The 19217-nt window shown below is 38.4% G+C and overlaps 1 protein-coding gene across 1 annotated transcript in view; it reads left to right on the top strand.

Annotated features, from left to right (window-relative positions):
- The window catches only part of smad3a (SMAD family member 3a), a 52853-nt gene extending 38421 nt beyond the window's left edge, over positions 1-14432 (top strand). Inside the window, exon 9 of the mRNA XM_056461686.1 lies at positions 11627-14432. Coding sequence (XP_056317661.1) covers positions 11627-11750 — 124 coding nt within the window. The 3' untranslated portion in view covers positions 11751-14432. The remainder of the gene's footprint in view (positions 1-11626) is intronic.
- Positions 14433-19217: the final 4785 nt, after the last annotated feature.

The following is a 19217-nucleotide window of genomic DNA, read 5'->3' as shown; positions in this document are numbered from 1 at the left end:
TCTGTTACAAGGGTGAACCGTCTTCCTAACAGGTAATACTTCAGCTCCAGGATTGCCCACTTGATTGCCAGGGCCTCCTTTTCCACTGTTGCGTATTTGGTTTCTGCTGTTGTCAGCTTCCGACTTATATATACTATGGGGTGTTCTTCTTTGTCATGGACCTGGGAGAGGACCGCCCCCAGGCCCGAGTCGGAAGCATCCGTCTGAAGGATGAAGGGGCAGCTGAAGTCTGGTGCGTGTAGTACTGGAGAAGACGTGAGTGCTGTCTTTAGTGCCTGGAACGCCTTTTCTGCTATTGGGCTCCATCTTATCCTCTCCGGCTGTCCCTTCTTGGTCAGGTCTGTCAACGGGCTGGCTAAGGATGAGAAGTTAGGGATAAAACATCTATAGTAGCCCGCTAACCCCAGAAATGCACGTACCTGGGTCTTTGTTGTTGGTTGTGGGGAGTTTTGCAGTGCTTGGACTTTGCTTTGTTGGGGTTGAATGAGGCCTCTTCCTATATGGAAACCCAGGTACTTGGCTTCTTCTAGACCTAGATGGCATTTTCTGGGGTTTGCTGTGAGTCCGGCCCTTCGTAGATCCAACAGCACCCGCCGCAGGCGGGATAGATGTTCTTCCCATGACTCCGAGTGGACAACCAGATCATCGAGGTAAGCTGCTGTATATGGCTGGTGGGGCCGCAGCAAGATGTCCATCATTCTCTGGAATGTGGCTGGGGCCCCGTGGAGCCCGAAGGGAAGAACCCGGTACTGCCAGTGTCCTCCGGGTGTAGAGAATGCGTTTTTTTCCCTGGCCTCCGGACTAAGGGGCAGTTGCCAATAACCTTTGGTGAGGTCCAGAGTCGAAATGAATCGGGCTCCACCCAGTCTGTCCAGCAGCTCATCCACCCGGGGCATGGGGTACCCGTCAAACTTGGACACTTCATTCAGCTTTCTGAAGTCATTACAGAAGCGGAGGGTGCCATCGGGCTTCGGTACCATTACTACAGGACTGGACCACGGGCTGCGTGAAGGTTCGATTATCCCCAACTTCAACATCTTTTCGATCTCTGTGCTTATAGCCAGCCGGCGAGTTTCTGGCACTCGATAAGGCCTTTGCCGGATGATGGTGCCCGGTGGGGTAATAATGTCATGGTGTATGATTGACGTTCGGCCCGGTTTTTCACAGAACACATCCTTGAACTGACCAACCAGGGCCTGGAGCTCCCCCTTCTGGGCAGCCGAGAGCTGTTCTCCTATATGGACCACTGGTGTATTCTCCTCTGTAAAGGCCACCAGGGTGCCAGGGGGTGCCATCCAACGTTTCATTAGATTTATGTGATAGAGTTGTTCTTCCCGCCTTCGTCCCGGCTGACGTACTCTATAATTTACCGGACCCACCTTCTCAACCACCGTGTATGGACCCTTCCATGACGCTAAGAACTTTGATGTGGTGGTGGGTATAAGAATCATCACTCGGTCACCCGGATGGAATTCTCTTGGTTGGGCTGGCCGGTTATATATTCGTTGCTGGGCGCGTTGGGCTTCGCGCAAATGGTCTTGGACAATAGGCATTACTTTGTCTATGCGTTCCCTCATGTCCCGTACGTGTTCAATTACCGATCGATGGGGTGCTGGCTCCTGTTCCCACGCCTGTCTGGCCACATCTAATAAGCCACGGGGTTGTCGGCCGAACAACAGTTCGAATGGAGTGAACCCTGTGGACGCTTGGGGTACCTCTCTGATGCCAAATAACACGTACGGGATCATGATGTCCCAGTCGCGCCCGTCTTCTGCCACCACTCTGCGGAGCATGCGTTTCAAGGTTTGATTAAACCGTTCGACGAGTCCATCAGTTTGAGGGTGATATACTGATGTTTTCAGTTGTTTAACCTTCAGGAGGCGGCAGAGTTCGGCCATCAGCCGGGACATAAAGGGCGTGCCCTGGTCAGTCAATATTTCCGCCGGTATTCCCACACGGCTGCACAGCAAAAATAATTCTTTTGCTATTGCGGCTGATGTGGCTTTCCTCAGGGGAATCGCTTCGGGATAACGGGTGGCATAATCCAGGATTACAAGGATGTGTTCATGCCCCCGGGCCGACTTCGGCAAAGGCCCTATCAAGTCCATACCAATGCGGGTGAAGGGTACATCAATGATGGGTAATGGTATTAGAGGGCTGGGGGGAGGTCGGTGGGGAGACGTTTGTTGGCAGGTATTACAGGCTTGACAGTATCTTCTCACGTCTCCTTCAAGTCCTGGCCAGTGAAATCGGTCTCGGATTCTTTTCACCGTATTTCCTGCTCCTAGATGCCCTGCCATTGGGTGGGTATGTGCCAGCTCTAATACCGTCTCCCTTTTGTTCTTTGGAACCACCAACAGGGTTTTCTTTTCCCCCCGCCTCTCTGCGACGCAGTATAGCAGACCACTGATGACTACAAAGTGTGGGAGGGGGTGAGGGGTGGGAAATCGATCCTTCCCATCTACAGCTCTTACTTGTGGCCAGCAATTTTTTAATGTTTGATCCTCTCGCTGGGACCTCCCAAAATCGCCTCCTGTAGTGATCTGTTGAAAAAGATCAAAATATAGATTAGGCGAAATTGTAGACTCACCCCCTTTGTCGCTTTCGGTGGCCAGTAATGCTGGCTGGCGGTCCCGCCGGGCCCGAGCCTTTGGTTGTCTTCTAGGACGCCCGTTGGAGTATTATGCAGTGCTAGGAGCTCGTCGAACCCCGGCCAGTCTCGGCCCAGGAGGAGGGGTACAGGGAGATCTGGAACCACCCCCACTTCAACGGGCCAGCTACCTGGCTTAGCTGCAATCGTAACCCTCTGTGCTTGTACATAGCGTGTATCCCCATGTACACAAGTTATTGGTATTCGGGCTTTGCTTTCTCCTCTTCGTCTAATTACCCCAGGATGTACCAGTGTGATGGCGCTCCCCGTATCCAATGTGGCTGTTTGCATCTTCCCATCAAGAGAGACTTTTCGGGAGGGGGCCTCGGGGGGGATGGTACGATGTACAACACATCCTGCGAGCCAGGCCGGGGTCGAGTGCACTGGTGGCTCCGTGGGCATCGGCTCATCCAAAGGGCTGGGGACCGCCGGTCTGCTAACTGGTCTTGATGTGCCCTCCACGAGTCGCCATGGTGGATGTGCCTTTCGGGGTGGCAGAGCCGCTCTCTCTCCAGCATCGCGGGCTACAAGAGCCTCAGCCAGCTCCACAGCTTCCACCAAAGCGGCTAAAGATCCCGGATTTCTCATACTGGTGAGTCCGCGTAACCGTCTGGGTAATGCTCGTAACAATTTTTCAACAACCACTTTCTCAGCGACCTGGACGCCGGAGGGGTCCCCCCCTAATAGCCACAGTCGGCCGAGACGTGAAAGCTGGGCAGCTTGGGTGCGCACCGGAGTTTTCTCATCATATGTCCAGATGGCAAATTGCTGGGCTGCACTAATCGCAGAGAGCCCCACTCTGGCCAAAATCTCCTTTTTTAACGCTCCATAATCATCATTCTTTGGGGCTTCTAAGGAATAATATGCTCGTTGAGCTTCACCGGTCAGAAATGGGGCTAATAGCTTCGCCCATTCTTCTTCTGGCCATTTTTCTCTCTCTGCGATTACCTCAAAAGTGTGAAGGTAGGCATCAATATCGTCCAGGTCGCTGAGTTTGGTTAAATGTTGGTGTGCATTTATCTTCACCTCAGGGAGGGGTACCCGTCCCGCCGCCTGGAGGAGCTGATGTTCCAGTCTTTCTTGTCTTGCGGCAAGCTGCTCCGAGATTTTCTGCTGTCTAGTTGTGACTTCCGCTAGGTGGCGTATGACCTCCTCCATGGACATGCTGTCTCCGGGAAAGCACCCGAGGAAGAGAGAGAGAGAGCGGATGCCTCGTCTGTAACACACAATGGAACAGTCAGAACAGCAGGGTTTTTTTTTTTTTTTTTTTTTTCACCGGGTAAGTCTGTTTGTGTTTTAATTCCACTCTATTTCTGCCCGCATTCTCCACCAGTTGTGGCGAGTTAGAGGGAAAACACTCACACAGAGGGTTGTAGTACAGACTTTTCCCCGGAGGGTGATTTATTTACAAGTATAATGTGCAGTGGATAGGGGTGTAAAGGTGCTCTTCTGGCCAGGAAGCGTGCAGGTGCTCCGGGGATAGAGAGTGGGGCCGTGATGGGTTGGTCGGTGGTTCAGCAAGTTAGCTGCTTGAGTCCGCTGGGAGAGAGAGAGAGACACAGAGGTTAGCTCGGGAGTCATTGGTAGAATGAAGCTCACCCTTGGTTGTCCCGGCGCTGCTTATATCGGTGTCCCTTAATGACTCCCAGCTGTGGTTGATCCACTGTGACGAGAAGGCAGCTGGGGTGAATTTGGGACCATGGCGACATTGAATTAGTATACTCGCCACAATATATATATATATATATATATATATATATATACACACACACAGTATATATAGGAAAGTTTACATATGAATTGTTGATCCCTAATATGAAATTTAATTGTAAGCTAAGGAAAATTTGATGTTTCCCCATTTAGACAGAATGCCTGTGCATACTGCCTGAGAGGCATTTTAAAGATGGCCACTGAGTGGAATGACTTGCCTTAAAGAGACTTTAAGCTTTTTGTACGTTACGTGAAGAGCACATGCTATAATTCAATTGGTGATGTCTGGTGATCGAATAGTTTTGTGACATTTTTTTAATAGTTGGATTTTTGAGATTTTACTTTCCTAAAAAATTTTAACATTTTAAAGTCAAAGTGCCCAGCGCAATAAGGCGCAAGATGTATTTGGCATGATTTGTTGGTATTTTCAGACGAGCGCAACAATAATTTTCACAGCTAATGAATGTCTTCAGTGGAGTGTGTACATCACTGTTTCCTTATTCACGAAAGTAAAGGAGTAAAGTAAAGGTAAAGTAAAGAGAAAGTAAAGAGGCCGAATGGAGGAGGCTCATTCTTTATCCTCACGCAGATGGTCTGTTTAACTCTTTTCTCATTAGTGAAGGGTTCAGTTTTTCCATTCAGTTTTTCCTCTTACAAAGTCCGCCATGTAAATAATAAATGCGCCATTGTGCGACGCAACTGACTGAGTGGGAGATGAGACTCTGATAGGTTTAATGCACTTTATGCTCAAAACACACCAATAACTCATTAAGAGAATAAGCACAACCCTGTTAGACCATGCGCTGTGGCACAATCTGTATTTTTCCGTCCTTAAAATAATAAAAGTGGATTTGGACACGCCCTTAATGATTTTGCCTCATGCACTTTAGACTTTGCTCCTACAGTAGATCGTTAAAATAGAGCCCCAAGTCTCTCTTTCTCTTTCTTCCTCTCATACCTCTCCACATCTCACCACCTTCAGACCCTTCTCTTTAATTGCTGCAGATGCTTACTTTGATGTTTAAACAAGCCATTTGAGCACTTTATGTTTGGATCCTGTGTTTCAGGACCCTCATGACGTACTCTGACCACTACACTCTTTTTCATTTCTTCTGGTTTTGTTTTTATTTTCCGTTGTCTCTTCCAAATCCTGACATTGAAAGTTCTTCAAATTTAGACCTCTGGAGTTTTAAAAGAGCTTTCCTTTTCCACTTCCTCACTCCTACTCTTCTACTTACTTTCCAGTACTCCATCTCCTTTTCTCTGTCAGTAGACTGTGTAGGCTAGCCAAGGCTGCCTTCATAAACACTCAGGAGTCTGTTCATGGTTTTACTGTCAAAGGAGGAGACACTCAAAGAATCAATGCAAGAAGTTGCATGGAGATAAAACCAGTGGGCACTGCCAGACATATCATTGTTGGATAAAGCTGTCTTGAAAAGTGTATGGTTACATTGCACAATGCAAAACAATATGAAAGCAGCAGAAGAGATGCCAACGTAAGTAAAACTCAGTGTTAAAAGGCAAAATGTTCTCTACACTCTCAGAAATAAAGGTACGCGAGCTGTCACTGGGGTGGTACCTTTTCAAGAGGTACACATTTGTACTTGAAGGGTCCATATTAGTACTTTCAACATATGTATTAGTACCTACAAATTTTAGGGGGAACTCTTTTGTACTTTTTAGGTAATAATATGTACCCTTAAGGCATTAATATGGACCTTTAAGGTATAAATTTGTACCTTTCGAAAAGGTACCACCCCAGTGACAGATTGCGTACCTTTATTTCTGAGAGTGTAGGAACTCATGTGAGATGCTAATTTTTAATTCAAGTACATATATTATAGATACACTAGCATTTTAAAGTAATTTAGTAATTCTTTTCAGCATGATTTGATCCTAAGTGTTGGTAGAAACCTTTATTTAAAATTGATTTGTTACAAATCATTTCTATGGCAAATAAATACTGCTTTTGAACTTTCTATTCATTAAAAGATTATTTTTTAAAAACAAATCATGGTATACAGATATAAAAAGTATTAAGCTGCACGATTCTGGCTTATTACAGAGACCCGGAAGGGACGTGATGATGGGGAAAAAAATTGGTTGAAGAAAAAAAAAAAAAACTGGGTGTGAGAAAAAACCACAGTGATAGGACAACATATTTTAACGTTTTTTTGCGTTCCCTCGCAAAGATGTTTTGCGTTATCTCGCAAAACGGTTTCTTCACAAACACTTCCTGTTCACTTTATTCATGTAAACCCTCACGATTTTGCCAAAATTCTCTTGTGTTTTACCATTCTATCCCACTTTCTTTCCATTAAAGCTGTGCACCGATCATCGCCTTTCATATGCAACCTCTAAACCAGTAAATGCATGTATAAGCGCTGACTGAGAGACGCGCTCCGTACAATAAACTGATCCCAGATCAGCTTATGTACACGCCATTTAAAGTGACACCTCTGTTATCAAACTAGTGAGCAGCAAATGAATCTCTGGTTTTGTTTAGTTTGATAACAGAGGTGTCTCTGTAAGAATGCACAGATCTATAATGAAAGCATTCCATTACTTTAGAAACTTTTTGTTCTCATTTAAGAGAAACTTAGCTGTTTAAAATAAAACATGCAGGACGGAGATGTTTACATATTATTCAGTGTATTTGTCTGTTTAAACATACACCCGAATCCAAAAGTGTCCTGCACTTTTGCTCTTCTGTAAATGGCGTGTACAGAAGCTGATCTGGGATCAGTTTATTGTACGGAGCGCGTCTGTCAGTCAGCGCTTATACATGCATTTACTGGTTCAGATGTAGCATATGAAAGGCAATGATCGACGCACAGCTTTAATGGAAAGAAAGTGAAAGCAGACATTTTAATAATAATTTCAGCGTGCTTTCAAGATTAAAAAAATATCAGAAATATGGGAAAATATTTAATAATAGGATGATAGTGGCATAGAATGGTAAAATACAGGAGAATTTTGGCAAAATGTGAGGGTTTACATGAATGAAGTGAACAGGAAGTGTTTGTGGAGAAACAGTTTTGCAAGATAATGCAAAACATCTTTGCGAGGGAGCGCAAAAAAACTTAAAAATATGTTTTCCTATCACTCTGTTTTTTTTCTTCCACCAATTTTTTTTCCCCACCATCACATCCCTTCCGGGTCTCCGTAGCTTTTTTGTTTTTTGTGACCAAAATAAATTATGTTGTAAAATGTCAAAAAGAAGAACTGGTATTGCAACATTTTTAAGTGCAATAATATTTAATAAAATTTCTGTTATACTGTATTTTTGCACAGATAGATCACAAAAAAATCTAAGTGATGTTTTATAAACAAATTTCGGGAGGAGCACGCGCAGAAGTTTCAGTATCAAATACGTCATTGACAATTATTCTATTATCCAATCAGTTCTTGACCAAACCCCTATATATACCAAAGCTGTCTTACCTGCAGCATCTTACGACTTTAGCATCCCTCCACCTACCCGTCACCTCACCTCTTAAGCATTACAATCCCGGGGGGAGCGTTCTGGGGCCGGGCTAGATACTTCGCTCGAATCCCTATTCCTCTTTGTTTCCTGATAAGAGGAATATCTCGAGTTTGGGTGTCTTCCCCGAGCTCAGAGCCCTCTCCCCGGACAGCACGCCAAATACGCTTTATTCTGAAACTATTGCAAGTGTGAACTCTTGAAATATATATTAAAAACTTTTAAGTTGGGCTTATTTCAAAACGTTTAAAACAAAAGGTCTGCTGTTGAGCTATATTTGATTGATGTGCTTAAGATTTATTTACAGGTTATATAATTTTATCAGGTTGTGTCAGGCATAGTTATTATACATTAAAGTGAACTGTATTATTCCCTCACTGTAGAACTGAGTCATGTGGAAGATTTAAGATTCAGTAGAGACTTGCATAGTGTGTGCGCGCGCGCGCGCGCGTGTGTTTTTGTGCATGTGTGTATGTGTGTGGGTGGCTGTAAGGGGTTAGAGGATGTCCCAGAGCACCATGAGGCATTGTGAATAGGGGTTCTGGGACTAAGTCTGTTCACGTGTGTATGTGAGCACAAGTGAGGGGAGCTGAGACAAGTGTTGTGTTAAGCATTGTGGAATGTAAAAGAAGTGTGTTTGGCAGCAAGTCCTGTTCCTGTGAGGGACCAAAGAAAAGCAAAGCAGAGCAGAGTTTTTATATCCAGACAAACTGGTCAACTCTTTGGCAAAACTGTCTCTTGCCAGTCATTCACAGTAAAGGATGTGAGTGGGGGATTTGTTCTACTTGGAAAAAAGTGATATCAAGGAATGCATATACTGAACATATATGAAACATATATGAAAGTTTTTTTGACAGATGTTAAAGGATAATAAGAAATGTGAAAACAAACATGTCCTTGAAAGTGCTTGAATTAAACTAGAATTAAATTTTGTTGGACGGATTTACAGTTCTCTCAGCTCAGTTAGAGGCACTAAGAGGCAGCTGTTTTTTAATCCTCCTATGTGTATTTTTGGTTTATATTTACTATGTATTTGCAGCATTGAGTGTTGTTGTCAATCACAGGCATGCTTTTTGAAATGAATAGCCAGTCACAGTCATTCACTGGAGGCTAGTCAGAATTTTTGTGTAGCGGAAGTTAGCTAAATGTGTTGCTTTTTTGTGTCATGTCATAAAGAGACCTCTCTTTGCTTGATTCCTGTTTATAATCCATTGAAGGTTTTTTCATGCTTATAAAAGGACCAATGGAGTAGTGATGCATGTAATTGAGTGAATTTGCTTAACTGTATGGTGAATAATACCGAATTTGCTGTGACTGACAGTGATCATTTTCGGAATGTTCGGAGCGAAATATCTGATCAGCCTGTGCCAAAATAGACTTGTGCATTAAATGTCCTTGTATAAGTGATTAATAACAATAACAATAATAATACATTTTAAGTATGTGGTTAACTGGTTTTTGGTCTTATTTATTTGTTTTGTAAATCAATTTTCATTGATCTTAATACATTCTCAGAAATAAAGGTACAGGAGCTGTCACTGGGGCAGTACCTTTTCAAAAGATACATATTTGTACATAAAGAGTCCACAATAGTACCTCAAAGGTGCATATTAGTGGCCAAATTTACCTTAAAAGTATTTTTGAGCTTTTCTTTTTTTTCATCTGATGAATTTGTGATGAATTCTGATTATACATGCAACTGTGCTAGTCTTAGAGTTTTAATAATGATATATGATTACATATGAATGGGTTTTGTCATGTGGATCTTATGTTCATAATCATTAAAATAATAATGTAAAATTGTAAATAAATACATGGTAAATATGAAACAAGTTGCATGTATTTATTATTTTTAGTTTCTTTAACCTTTCCTGAGTTGCCCTTAGATCACAAAAAGGTTTATCAAGCCCTCAGAAGACTGTTGATTACAATGAATGAACCAGCGGGTTGAATACTCTGAATAGTTTTTTCTTTTTCTTTTTTACTGTTAACAAATATTTAACTCGTGGAGTTTGAATGTTCTCCATGTGTTCATGTGGGTTACCTCTGGGTGCTTCGGTTTTCTCCACAGTCCAAAGACACACGCTATAGGTGTATTGAATAAACTAAATTGGCCGTAGTGTATGTGTGTGAATGAGAGAGTGTGTGGGTGTTTCCCAGTACTGGGTTGTGGCTGGAAGGGCATCCACTGATTCCAAAATTTAGCAGACATGATGATTAACCCTGATATAGTTAGAAATGAGAAATCCACTTTTATACAAGGTTGTTTTCTGTGTAAAAAATTGTGCCACATGTCAGAATTTAATAAGGTGTAAAGAATTTTTGAATTTAGTAACAGGTAAAAATATTAAAATAAAAGCCTGTATAACCTGCTCTACTCGGAATGTGGTCTCTATGTTAAAATGTCCGTGCCAAAAAATATAGAAGTCATCTTAGCGAACATAAATCAAGTATACCACGACAAGATATAACTTGGGCAGTAGCATAACACTTTATAGATTTTGGACATGACGGTAAACAACTAGAATGTATAGGAATTGAGGAAGTATTTGAGTCACATAGAGGAGGTAATCTGAATAAAAGATTATTTCAAATAGAAATGTTCTAGATTCATAAAATAAATTCATCACACCAAGAGAAATAAATGAGGAATTGAATCTTTCTGTGTTTCTTTAACAGTTTGTTGTTTAACTATAATATTGTGAATCATGGATTTTAAAGATGTAATGATACAAATAATGACATGGCTTTTTTTTTTTTTTTTGGACTGCCAGATTTCATTGTATTGATTTAGACATGAATAAGTGAGTTTGATAATTGATATGCTATTTTCCTGTGAAATGATGTCTTTGAAGGTGAAGGTAAATATTTCATATGTGGTTAATTATGGTATTTTGAAATGAAAATAAGATTGTTGTTAATCATCGAGTGGCCGTCTAGCTAATGACATATGACAAATTTATTTTTTAATGTTTTGGACCGTCGGAATTTCATTGTATTGCTGTAGACATGAATAAGTAATTGATATGCTATTTTCCTGTGAAATAATGTCTTTGAAGGTGAAGGTAAATATTTCTTGTGTGGTTAATTATGGAATAATGAAATGAAAATGAGATTGTTTTTAATCATTAAGTGTCCGTCTAACCAATGACGTAATGTGATTGATTGTGGGATAAAAGGGTGGAGTGAGAGGATTGTGTCAAACACTGAGGAAGCCATTGTGCCAAAACGTTTTGTATCACCCGGAGAATGTAAAATAAAAACTGTACGAAGCAATTATTTAATGAGTGCGAATCATGAGCCTTTTGAACAATAGTATTGACAAGATTAGCGCTCCAAAAAAGTTTTTTTAAAACCGCGAATGCGGAGGACAAACTTCATTACTCTATACACTGTGTAAAACATATGCTGGAATAGTTGGCAGTTCATTCCACTGTGGCGATCACTGATAAATAAGGGACTAACCCAAAGGAAAATGAATGAATGAATTAAATACTTAACCCGTGACTTTAATTTACTGAAAAATAAATGCCTATTTAGTCATATTCCCTCTTATAATGTTAATTATGTAATGATTTAAATAAAAAATTCAACCAGCAAGAAATACATTAAATTTTATAAAATTATATGCCTTTATAATATTAATTAGTTACGCTGTCTGTAGAAGATTAGTTTACACTGATCTGATGCAGTACCTATAGTTGAACATGGCTTAATTAATGTATGAATATTTTTCCCCACTATGATTTCTCATAATTTCTCTCTCTCTTTATTGGCGTCAGGCGACAGACAGTGACTAGCACCCCCTGCTGGATAGAGCTGCACCTAAACGGGCCTCTGCAGTGGCTGGACAAAGTACTCACTCAGATGGGCTCCCCCTCCATCCGCTGCTCCAGTGTGTCATAGAGAAAAAAAAGACTGCACAAACTCAACATATACAAACCACCAGATCTGAAAAAAGATCCTTCAGGACTCAAAGGCTGGAGATTACAGACTCGGTAGCACTTTCACATGTGTTTGTTTCAATGTTGGAGGAGTGTATTATTACAGTATGTGTACATACTCGTTTTTATGTTATTGTTAGCCATTTTTATTGCCATGAAATATTGCCATTTATGATATAATTTGTTATATAGCATGTCTATGTAAGATATCTCTTCTCTGTCATGTCTTTTATGATGCTGTTATGTTAGGTTTACCATAACAGGGGCTTATTTTTATAGGCGTGATGAAAAGTGCTTTTTTTGAAAATGTAGATAAGTTGTTTTTCCAAATCTCTGTTAAACTGTGTTTTTGATGTTTTATCAAAACAACACAAATCTGGCCCATTTTATAATGTTATCTAATACATATCAAGAGTTTGCCATTCTTCTTGAAGGGATAGTTCAGATAAAAATGAACATTTTTAACTCATTTGCTCACACTCGAGTGGTTCAACTTTTAGGATTTTTTTTTCTCCTTCCCCCAAGAATGTTGGGGAAAAGCAGCCTTTGACATTCATCGTACAAACACAAAATACTATAAGAGTCAGGAGCTGTTTTTTCCCCCCTGTATTCTTCAGTTTGTCTTCCTGTGTGTTCAACAGAAGCTAGAAACTCGAACAAGTTGAGAATGAGTAAACAATGACAGAACTTTAATTTTTGCGTGAACTGTCCTTTTAAAAAAGACAGAAAGATGGAAAGTCTTTTACTTTTTTCTTCTTTTTTTTATTCTGTTCAAACATTGAATCTCCAAATTAAAATCTAATACATATTAAGAGTTTGACATCCTTCTTGAAGGGATAGTTTACATAAAAAGTCAAATTTCCAGCTTATTTATGCACACTCGAGAGGTTCTAAACGTTTCTGTATTTCTTTTTTCTATTGAACACAAAACAAGATATTCTGAAGAATGTTGGGGGAAAAGCAGCCCTTGACCTTCATCATACAATTAAAAAATACTATAAAAGTCAACAGCTGTTTCTTTCCTACATTCTTCAGTATATCTTCTCATGTGTTCAACAGAAGCAAGAAACTCAAACAGGTTTGGATCAAGTGGAGAATGAGTAAACAATGACAGAAGTTACATTTTTGGGTGAGCTGTCCCTTTAAGAAAGAAAGAATGAATGAATGAATGTCTTTGTCCTTGATCTTTTTTTGGAATTCTCTTCAAACATTGAATCCCCAAATTAATATCTAATACATACCAAGAGTAATGTAACTTCTTTACTCAGACTTGAGTGGTTCTAAACTTTTATAAATTTTTTCTTCTGTTGAACACAAAACAAGATATTTTGTAGAATGTTGAGGGAAAACAACATTTACATCCATAGTACAAACAAAAAATACTATAAAAGTCAACAGCTGTTTCTTTCCTACATTCTTTAGTATATCTTCGTGTGTGTTCAAAAGAAGCAGTAAACAATGACAGAAGTATGTCAGAGTAAACAATGACAGAAGTTTAATTATTGGCTGTCCCTTAAAGGAAGAAAAAGAAAGAAAGAAAGTCTTCGACTCCTTTCTCTTTGTTAGAATTTTGTTCAAACATTGAATCCCCAAATTAATATGGCTGATCAAGTTGTCCCACAATGTTAAATGTTGATATCCACATTTGTCCTAGGCACTTAACCATGCCTTCCAGCACTTCAGTCACTACACAGAATACTGTATAACAAACTTCATGTGCACGCACAACAGTTTATGTCACACTTGTGAATGTGTTATCTCTGTTATGTTTGTTGAAGAGAGGCTTTTGTCATTATGCTGAAGCTCTTCCTGCTGCAGTTTTCCAGCTCCACATGTACTGTATGTGTGCAGGTTGTGTGAGGATGTTATAACTGTTCTGGCCGTCCTCTGGGGGTATTTTCTTCTGGTTTAGTGTTGAGCTCAACTTTGTCTCCATTGACCCGGCCATCTTTTCAGTGTAACAGGAGTGAATGACTGTGAACTACTCTATTATGGAGTCTCACGGGTTCATCACTTTGTGTTGTCGTACTTTCATGCTTTTCAAATGAAGCAGATGAGAAGCTCTTCAAGGTCTGGCGAGGTCTCCCATTTGTCCTCTCCATGTAGTGGCAGATTCTGAAAACTCTGCACCAAGACGTTCACGGTCATCTGTGTCCGCTTACCAGCGAGTCTTCATGTCCTCCCCCAGAAATGAAACTGAGTGAGTGTGCCTTTGCATCATCTTTTCATAACAGAGTTTGTAAATAATATATTTCTACACAGGCGATTATGCATCAGGGCTGTACATTAATGCTTGTCCTCTTCAAGATCTTGATCTGACCAATAGGAAAAAGGATTACTGGCAATACCCAAAACAGAAGATAACATATTTGGTTAATGCACTGTGACAGTAGCTTTTTAATATCTTTCAAAAATATGTAATGTTAGACAGAGTCATAATATATACATGCTTTACAATAAACTACTGTACTTTTTATCCATTACTTTGCTTACTGGTCTAGCAGTGTCTTGCTCTCTCTCTTGGGTAAATGTTGTAGAATTGACTTTAAACTACAAGAGAGAAATATTTTTACACCCAATTTGAAATTGTTCTCTTTCTACCTCCCTCCTTCCCTCTATCTTTGGGCATTGAACTTTTTTACTTCCACACACACATACATATATATATATTTATATATATATTTATATATATATTTATATATATATATATATATATATATATATATATATATATATATATATATATATATATATATATATATATATATATATATATATATATATATATTAGGGTTGTCGCGGTACCATTAATTAATCTTATGAAACTATACCAGCTAACGTATCAGGATACTAAGTAGTATTGCGATACTGTAATTTATAACTCAAATTATAAAGAAAGATTTAGTCAGAAATACTATATTTTATGTTATAATAGACCTACTTGAATAAAATTCCCTTAAGGCCAAAAAGTATTATTTGCACCCCACTTCATCTAAAATGTATTCGTTCTTTTGGTTTATTTTGTAGATAACTGACCAACAAAAATACATTAAAATAAAGATACTAATTATACTGAATGAAATTGTTTACAAAAGAGCATTTTTCCAACAAAATTAGGCTATAGGAAGTGGTCAAAAATTGTTTCAATGTTTCCTGTTGCTATTTTGGGGTTTTCATCTTTTTTTTTTTCAGTCTTCTCAGGTAACAATCCAAAGTAAATCAAAATTTTACTTTGTGAGTCGTTCTTTTAAAGAGATCAGGGTCACTAATAAATCATATTAACAAGAACAAAAATGAACCGATTCAGATGTGCGTTCGAACTGACGTGTTAGAAAACATGCAATAGGCTACCATAAAAGGTGCCAATTCTTCACAGTTTTGCAACCTTAAAGGGCTCCACAGACTAATTAAATAAAATGGTTTATTATTTCACAAACGTGTGAGCATTTTAGTGACTTTTCCACATGCAGCGTTATCTATCGGAGATAAACCATTAATGACAATACTACCATTTACAAACTACAGAGGCAACACCAGTATTTTGGAGCCATAGTATCGCGATACTACCTTAATACCGGTAAACTGTGCGACCCCAATATCCAGTAAACATATTTCATACATACAAATGAATGACATTTATTCATACAAACCCTTTCCGAAATAAAGATACAAAAGCTGTCATTGTGGCATATGGTCCATGTTGATACCTTCAAGAAAGTACCTTTGTAAAAAGTACCACCACAGTGGCTGTTTTTGTACCTGTGAGTCAATGTCAACCACATGACAAAGCTTACCGTCGAGCCCTGATGCATCAAGATGGGTGATCTTTGTAAATATGTCTGATAAATGGATTATGCATGCCTATTTTCTGAAATTCATGCCATTTGTACTGTAGACTCTATTTTGCTACCAAATATTTTTTCAGAATGCTCTTACCTCTGTGTTTGTAAGCGTTGAGTAGGGGTGGGATTGGGGCTGTGTACTGCTGGCAGGATTTTGTAATGTTAACCCTGTATTTTTATACGTCGGATGCTCGTAGGATATGGAGAAGGGCTTGATGAAGGGAAAGGTCACAGTGGGCTTTGTGAAAGCCAGATCATGTACTTGTGATCAGTGCTCTTTGCATGTTGTCTCAAACCTCTGGTCTCCCAAGGAATCATGAGAGAAAGTTGCGTTGACGGTAGAAAAGATGTGTGACATCTGCGTGCATTAATGTTCATAAGGACTGTTGTGTGCTTTAGACGCTCTGTGACTTTACTTTGATAAAGTTATTGTATGAATTGGATTCCTTGAAATACATTTGAAACCTCCTAATGTCATCCTGGAAAGACAAAACAGAAGGTACTGATATTATTCAGGAAATGATTTATTGTCTATAAGTAAACATGTTAACTGTTTTCTTTGAGAGGAAAAAAAATCAAATCTCAGATTTTTTCAACAAATTGTTGAATATATTTTAAGTAATGTGCATTTATTGTGCTTGTGTTCAACTTTCACATTCATTGTCGTTGTGACTTAGTGGTGATTGTTGTGCTTTATGTTAGATTTCTTCTTTGTACAAGTATATAATCTTTATTATAATTTCTTTAAGGGTTGTCAAGAGAAAAAAATTATTGTTTGTTATTGCTGTACTTTTAATAAATATGTAAATGAAAACCATGCCTCTGCGTTTATTTGAGTCATGTTCTGCTTGTATGACAATGCCATAAAAATTAATTGTTGGGATACAGATACATTAGCCTGGGCCGTGACCTAGCACACACATTTTCAACTTGCTGAAAAATGAAAGCTTTCTTTGTTCAGAAGACCCTAAGGGCAGGGAGGCACTGGAATTCCTGTAAACGGCACATACGTCTTCACTAAATGTTTGTTTATCAGTAAACGAAAGTTAAAGAGTGGAACAACCTGCTCACATTGAAGTTGTCCAGGTGTTTGGTGACTTTAGTGAATCACCTGGTGCGAATGGTAAATGATGCATGGACCATAGATGTACATGTATAGATGCCTCATTAGCAGCTGTTTCTATGGACCGTTGGATGTAAGCTGTGCACCATAATGTAAAAGTCAAAGTAAGTCTGTGATCACTTTATGCAGGGGCGTATTTAACCAATAAGTGAGGCCCCAATAAATATCTAGAAGTATAAATTATATCTATAAACATTTTGTATGGTGAGAGTCAAAGTAATAAAATAAATTATTAAATATTATTTAAATATAATAATATGATAATTTAATGTAATGTAATATTCTAAAATAAATTTTTATTATTAATATTATTACTACATCAGCACAAATTTGTCCACCACCCCATAGAGCTATATATATATATATATATATATATATATATATATATATATATATATATATATATATATATATATATATATATATATATATATATATATATATATATATATATAATTATTATTATTATTATTATTATATATTTTGTAAATTCATTTCAAGAAAACTAATAATTTAAAAATTAAGACAGAACAAAGAAAAGATGTTCTATATGATATAAAAAATATCTATATAAATAAAAAATAAGGATGCTTTTTAGGACTGTTGGGCCCCAGAATGTCCCAAAACACCATTAAAATGTTCTGTTTTAAAGGGTGACAATGTTTTGAAATAATAAATTTTTTTTGCAAACTTTAAGATGTCAGTGATAGCCTATATTATATTGTTTTGTTTCAGCAGAAAAATTAAATAGAATTAAGAAATCTCTGTGCGATTATGCTTTGCTTTGTAGGGAAAATAACATTTATAATTAATCACTGTAATTATATTTAGTCACGATTATTCATTTCGCAGCTCTAGTGGATTCTAGTTTACTTCAAATCAACTTAACTGTAAATAAAAATCAATAAAAGTAGAAAGTTATGAAGTTAGAAAATTGCTGGAATTGCTTAGAACCGCCAAATCATTAAATCCACTCCTGCTTTAGAGCAAGATAATTATTTAATCATAGTTGTCCACTTGTGTGAATATTTATCTTTTTAATTGTTCAAAATAGTTGCAGATACCTTTTAATCCCCTCACACATGCATCATCAACATATGTCTGTTGTGTTTGCTGTGTTTAGTTGTATGTTGTTCTTGTTCTCTTTGTTTTTTCTGAGTGTGAAAAGTTTGTGGACAAACTACCTTGTGAGACTCTGAACAGTGAAAAATTTGATCAGTTTAATAAAAACACTTGGTAACACCTAAAATAATTAGGTTTTGTCAGCTAATTTTTTTCAGTGTTTCACTTTACTAAAAATATTAGCAATTAGATTTAAAATTGTTCACTATATAGAATGTACAGTAAGTAATGCAAAAACAACATGCAAGTGGTCAAGTAGTGCACTCACAGTACTGTACATGCTGCTATGATGATTAAAAATTTTATACAATTTAAACAAAAACGTTACCATAGTTCAAACATCTGTATTATTGAGTTGCATCAACAAATACCTATGTTTTTCAGCAAGATATATCTTGGAAAACCCACTGATTTTGATGCAAGTATTAAATGTTGAGCATTAAAAGATGCATCAGTGTGTGTGAAGCAGACAAATGAGACTTATACATAGCCTATATATGCTATGAAAAAACAATTTAATAATCTTTACTCAAACAAACTGATTTCTCATGTGCAAACCATGTCAAATGTAAATGAAAAATATAGAGCAGAAAAGTTGAGGTCATCCAAAAATGAAAATGTAGTTTACTGTTCGCTCACCCACAAGTGTTTCCAAATCTTTGACTTTTTTTTCTCTGTTTGAACTAAAAATGAGATATTTGAGCTATGTTGGAAACTAGTAGGGATTGACATTTCCAATAGTCTTATAGGAATCTTGTGTTCAAAAGACACACAAAAAGAAACAGATTTGAAACAAGCGAAGGGTATATATGATGACAGACTTCATTTTTGGGTGAACTATACACATTTATAATATATACATACTTATATGGTTATTTCATTCATTTTCCTTCAGCTCAGTGCCTTATTTATCAGGGGTCGCCACAGGGGAATGAACCGCCAACTATTCCAGCATATGCTCTTCCAGCCGCACCCCGTACTCAAAAAATAATTATATTGACTATTATTTATAATAATTATATAAATAATTTTAAATACTGTTGTGAAGTATGTCTACAACATATCAGGTCCTTGTTGATGGACCAGACAGACACCAGACTGAGAGTTTAGCTGCTTAAACTCTCAACCCAGCTCTGCTGCTTAAAAATTAACACTAAGGTTTGAGGGTCAAAACCTGCCAACACTGAGGCTCATGAATCATTCACGGCTTCTCAGATGTGTAGGACAGTGGGTCAAGGTTTGTTCCAGGTTCATGAGGCAGCTGATTTTGTTCCACTGTTTTTTTGCTCCCGCTTTTTTAGATTCCAGGTGAGATGTAAGGTATTTCCTTTGCACTGGCGCC

The sequence above is a fragment of the Danio aesculapii genome, chromosome 7, assembly GCF_903798145.1.
Source record: "Danio aesculapii chromosome 7, fDanAes4.1, whole genome shotgun sequence".
NCBI lineage: Eukaryota > Metazoa > Chordata > Actinopteri > Cypriniformes > Danionidae > Danio > Danio aesculapii.
The sequence above is the reverse complement of the archived record's forward strand: the minus strand, read 5'-3'. Positions and strand labels throughout refer to the sequence as shown.